The sequence below is a fragment of the Sinocyclocheilus grahami genome, unplaced genomic scaffold (assembly GCF_001515645.1).
Source record: "Sinocyclocheilus grahami isolate Dianchi unplaced genomic scaffold, SAMN03320097.WGS_v1.1 scaffold9298.1, whole genome shotgun sequence".
Taxonomy (NCBI): Eukaryota; Metazoa; Chordata; class Actinopteri; order Cypriniformes; family Cyprinidae; genus Sinocyclocheilus; species Sinocyclocheilus grahami.
Window position 1 is genome coordinate 1 of NW_015512524.1, and position 5391 is coordinate 5391.

The 5391-nt window shown below is 43.0% G+C and overlaps 2 protein-coding genes across 2 annotated transcripts; both read left to right on the forward strand.

Annotated features, from left to right (window-relative positions):
• Positions 1–1125: 1125 nt before the first annotated feature.
• Positions 1126–1582, forward strand: LOC107578203 (histone H2A-like). The gene has a single exon (XM_016264184.1). The coding sequence runs from the start codon at positions 1147–1149 to the stop codon at positions 1531–1533; it is 387 nt and encodes a 128-aa protein (XP_016119670.1). The 5' UTR covers positions 1126–1146; the 3' UTR covers positions 1534–1582.
• A 590-nt stretch (positions 1583–2172) lies between these two features.
• Positions 2173–5077, forward strand: LOC107578204 (histone H3-like). Its single transcript, XM_016264185.1, has 2 exons — positions 2173–2504; positions 4685–5077. The coding sequence occupies exons 1-2, from the start codon at positions 2176–2178 to the stop codon at positions 5007–5009; spliced, it is 654 nt and encodes a 217-aa protein (XP_016119671.1). The 5' UTR covers positions 2173–2175; the 3' UTR covers positions 5010–5077.
• The last annotated feature ends 314 nt before the right edge of the window (positions 5078–5391 follow it).

Below are 5391 nucleotides of genomic sequence, written 5' to 3' on the forward strand. Positions count from 1 at the left end.
GGAGAAGAAAACTAATTGTACTTTACAAACAACACAATCCATCAGTAGCGTTGTAAACTGCAGGCAACACAATAAACAGCAATGAATACAACACAATTATTTCACACACATTACACACAGCAGTAGGGATAAAATAGCTTCTAAATCGTTCTGTAGAACAGGCTTTACTAATCTCCCACTAACTGAACTAAACTAAACACCATCTAGTGGATGTCCTTCAATGTTTCCCTTCTTCTCTTTTCCACAAAAACCTCAAGAGAATCTGGAGTAAAAGCAATAATTGATCCGGCCTCTGATCATTGTATTAATCACTATGTGTATCCTCCAGTGGTATTATCTCCCAGCAGAGCACTGCACAGGATTATCTGACAGAAGACACAAGAGCTTTCTACTGATACCAGTGCAATCTAACTTCCTCAGAAACAATCATCTGGACTCTGTCTTCTTCAAGATAAACTATTTCTATCTTCTGAGCATGGATTGTCTCGCTATTACTGCGTCCTTGTCTTCTGAAATCAATGATCAACTCAAATTAAATAAAAATATTCACACCATGTAACAACAAGCTGAACCTCTCTTCTGTTGTCCAAATCATTATTTTGTTTGATTAGATCCACAAGTTCAGTGTCATCAGAACAATTTTATAGACAGCAAGACGACCTAAAATATTAACTATACAGTGCAAATAAAAAGCTGACAAAAAAAATAAAATAGAAGAGTGTATCTGAGTTTACCTCGACTCAATGTTTGACATGTTGACTGTGTATTTAGAAAAGCCACAAAGTAATACACATAAATTAATATTAACAGCTTTAATGGATCATTGATCTAAATTTAATTAGGTTACAAACTATTTATAATTGTTCGCGCTGAATTGTTCAAAAAATTATTTTGAACTACTTGAACACACCGTAACAAGGTCTTGAATGTTTTCTGTCGTGTTGTTTCTTAACGCTGCACAATCAGACCACCAGCTGAGGAGGCGTGGCTTCGGCGGTCAGTGTTGGAGGGAAGTTCAGTGATTGGTTTGGAATCTTACAGACTCTAAACCAATGGGCGACTCGCACGCTCCTTTAAAAGCAGTAGAGCGGAGCTATTGGGTCCATTACTTTTGCAATACAAGCGTAGAAATTTTACTTTTTGACCATGAGTGGAAGAGGCAAAACCGGCGGCAAGGCGAGAGCGAAGGCCAAGAGTCGCTCCTCCAGAGCAGGGCTGCAGTTCCCCGTCGGTCGTGTTCACAGACATCTCCGCAAAGGTAACTACGCTCAGCGCGTCGGTGCCGGAGCTCCCGTCTATCTGGCGGCTGTGCTCGAGTACCTGACCGCTGAGATCCTGGAGCTGGCTGGAAACGCCGCCAGAGACAACAAGAAGACCCGCATCATCCCCCGTCACCTGCAGCTGGCGGTGCGCAATGATGAGGAGCTGAACAAACTCCTGGGCCGAGTGACCATCGCTCAGGGCGGCGTGCTGCCCAACATCCAGGCCGTGCTGCTGCCCAAGAAGAGCGAGAAGCCCGCCAAAGCCAAGTAGACGCGTTCTAGTCTGTTTCTGGAACACAAAGGCTCTTTTAAGAGCCACCCATTTTATCTCTCACAGAGCAATTTTCTTTAACTTCATTTTATCACTAGCGTACATACCGCAAGAGCGTTTAATAAAAAAAATTAATAATGAAACGTCCATAAAAAATAAATGGACATTAGCAAACGCAGTAACAGCCACAAGGCGAGCTGTGGTGGAGTTTATGAATGAGTGATCACATCACATTAACAAAATGTTGTTTGAATGGTGTCTTCAGTGTATTTGTGCTTTTATACAGATGGTAAGGTAATTTTGTTGATATCGGATTAATGAATAGTTCAGCTATGGAATAAAACAATGCAAGTGTATGAAGCCTAAATTGGTGTGCTAGCGTGAAGTGTATTTGTGGTGATGCTTGAAGTACTAAACAAGAACAAAGCAATTTGAGCGGGAAACACCACCAGCTCCGTTTGAAAACAGGAGACGCGCAGTCATTGGCTAGCAGTCAAGCTCAGACGTCACACATCAGCCAATCACAAGCCTCTGCGCCTTTATGACGTCTTAAGCTGTGGCTGTAAGATGCTTTAAAAGCAGACGCGTAACACAGCTGCATATTCTACTCACGCAGAGCAGAGACAGAAGTAGATCTCAGCGATGGCAAGAACCAAGCAGACGGCTCGTAAGTCCACCGGCGGCAAAGCCCCGAGGAAGCAGCTCGCTACTAAAGCCGCCCGGAAGAGCGCCCCGGCCACCGGCGGCGTCAAGAAGCCCCACCGTTACAGGCCCGGGACCGTGGCTCTCCGAGAGATCCGCCGCTATCAGAAGTCCACCGAGCTGCTGATCCGCAAACTGCCTTTCCAGCGTCTGGTGCGAGAGATCGCTCAGGACTTCAAGACGGACCTGCGCTTCCAGAGCTCCGCTGTCATGGCCCTGCAGGAGGCCAGCGAGGCTTATCTGGTCGGTCTGTTTGAGGACACCAACCTGTGCGCCATCCACGCCAAGAGAGTCACCATCATGCCCAAAGACATCCAGCTGGCCCGCCGCATCCGCGGAGAGCGCGCTTAACCCGCCGCTGCAGCAGCGCAGGACCCCCAAAGGCTCTTTTCAGAGCCACACAATCACACTGAACCAGAGAGCTTCTGCTGGAACGCTGAATATAACGAGGAGACTAACATCGCTTGTCTTTAGGAGAAATTCTGCCTGGGTAAAAAATTTGAGATTGAACAGCTTCCGTTTCTCATAATATACAGACACGCACAGGCGAAACATGACCGATGTGTAACTTAATCACTTTACAATCAAATAGTTTTAAGTTAATGAAACTTTAATATGGTATAAATACATGCTTATTTGCATGTGTATATAATACAGTGAAGTGCAAATACATAAATATAACAAAATAGAAAACAAACCACTCATGAAAGAAAAGAGGTAAACTACAATAACAAATATATAAATAACTACAAATGAATCGCAGCATATGCCAACAAACCTAGAAATTATATACTCCAAAAACAAACCATATATGGCACATACAATACATAAGAAACATTTTTAAAAAGACAAAAATACACTACAACAAGGCAGCATTAAAATGGTCTTTTATAGGTATTTTATAACATGTTAAAGAGGAACTTTTTTATTTTCTTTCGCTAGATGGGAAAGCATTCTATAATTTAATACCTCTAACTCGTATCACGTATTGACCTCTACAAGTGATACTTCAGGAAGATGAAAACTTGAAAATGTATTAATTAAATAACAGTGAACCTGTGAATTTACTTTAAAATACGTTCTACACTGCTCTGGAGCGTTACCCTCACCTGGTTATTAATATCATCGATAGTAAGAACCTGAAGTTTAATATAATAAAGACGCAGATGAAGTATATGTGTTTGCTCGGGATGCGATCCTAACAAAACGCTTCTGAAGAATAAAGATGTTTTGGAGAGTAGTAGGAAAAGCACTCGCCCAAACTATATTACAATATGAAAGACGAGGATAAATTAAGCTATAGTAAAGCGTAAGAAGACACTCTGTAGTAGCAAGATGCCTAACCCTCCTGATTCTGTAGATTTATGTATTTGTCTGCTCACGTACTCGACTTGTTCCCTCCGACTCTAAGTCTCATCAAGAAAAACTCCCAAGAATTTAGTTGTTGACACTTGAGGCACCTCATTGTTTAAATTACACTAATTAGCATAAACATTTAGACCATCATTTGCATTCTTAATTAATTAATTAAAGGGGTAACTAAGGTTGTGTCATCAGCAAACATTACTGGAGAAAACATATTCACGGCAATTGTATCATCCTAACTTTAAATCCATAATCTTCATGAATAAACAAAGACAATCCACCTCCCAAGCTGTGCTTTCTAACTCAATGCACCGAGTTATATTTAAATAATTTAAACATTTCTCTAGAGTTGTCCTTTAACCATGTTTCAAACCCATGTGCTTTGCTCTGCTGGATATCTGGATGAACGATAAGCTCGTGCTTCAGATATGCCTTCATTGCTGATGTTCTGCAGAGTCCAGATCTGTCCCGGTTTTATTACAGTTCGTTTCTAGACTCGCCTTAAACTCCTAGACTTGCTCTGACAGGCCAGCAATCCTCCTGTTGAAGAATCAGCTGATTTCTACACAAGTCTGAAGCTTAACATGTTAAAAGCGACATACTCCTCTGCTGCTGTTCGGCCCAGAGATCTCCTGAAGCATAAACCTCCACAAAGTACAACTAAAGTCTGCAATGTTGCAATTTACAGTAGATTAGACTGTTCTTAGCTCAAGCTTCAAATATTATACTTCAGGCAGGATTCTTCAGATTATTGTTTGATTGAAAACCTTCCACAAGTTCAGAAAAACACTGCAGCAGCTTCTCAGCCGGCGGGGTTTGATCTGTGCTTCATACATGTAAACATGATGCAGATGATCTTATAAATCTGTGTCAGACTGATGTTTTAAACATGGGTTTTAATATGAAACACGGGACAGACATCGTTAGATCAGGTTTGGATGAAACCTCATTGTGTCCTGCTCTAGCTAGCGGGGGAGGGGCGCCGTGTGACGCGCGCTGGTTTCCCTTAGGTCCTGTAAGCAGATGTAAACGGCCTCCTGGAGCTCTCGTGTGTTATTCGTGTTCGTCGCCGGACTGAAGCGAGCAGCATCTGCAGCATGTCTGGAAGAGGCAAAGGCGGGAAAGGACTCGGGAAAGGCGGCGCTAAGCGGCACCGTAAAGTGCTGCGGGATAACATCCAGGGCATCACCAAACCCGCTATCCGTCGTCTGGCGCGCCGCGGCGGCGTCAAGCGCATCTCCGGGCTGATCTACGAGGAGACCCGCGGTGTGCTGAAGGTGTTCCTGGAGAACGTGATCCGCGACGCCGTCACCTACACCGAGCACGCCAAGAGAAAGACCGTCACCGCCATGGACGTGGTGTACGCGCTGAAGCGCCAGGGACGCACCTTGTACGGCTTCGGAGGATAACCGCCTTCCAGCGCGAACCCAACGGCTCTTTTAAGAGCCACACACGCGTTCACAGAAAGAGATGATGTTGATGTATGTGACATAATGATAAAAAACGTTTGTGAATTAATCTTTTTTTTTTTAAGTGAAACCAGTTAAATGTTGGTGTTGCACCGAAAATATGTGTCTTTTTGTTGTGCACGTATTTGTAACTTCATAAGCTTTTATTCAAATTAGTTTTTAGAACATAATCAAACACCAAGCTCCTGCTGAAACGCATCTGTGTAGTTTACAAATAAGCCTGAAGGTCTTGATCAGTTCATCAGTGGTGAGATGTGTTAAAGTGTTTAATGCTGGAGAGATGCTAATAAATCTTTACTCTTATCAATCCTAATTTATTTGT

Excerpts from the sequence above, each read along its gene's own strand:
- LOC107578203 (XM_016264184.1), top strand. The coding sequence starts at position 1,147 with ATGAGTGGAAGAGGCAAAACCGGCGGCAAGGCGAGAGCGAAGGCCAAG.
- LOC107578204 (XM_016264185.1), top strand. The coding sequence starts at position 2,176 with ATGGCAAGAACCAAGCAGACGGCTCGTAAGTCCACCGGCGGCAAAGCC. Across the intron at positions 2,505-4,684 it reads CTGTTTGAGGACACCAACCT|CAGCATCTGCAGCATGTCTG; the intron begins GTGCGCCATCCA and ends GACTGAAGCGAG.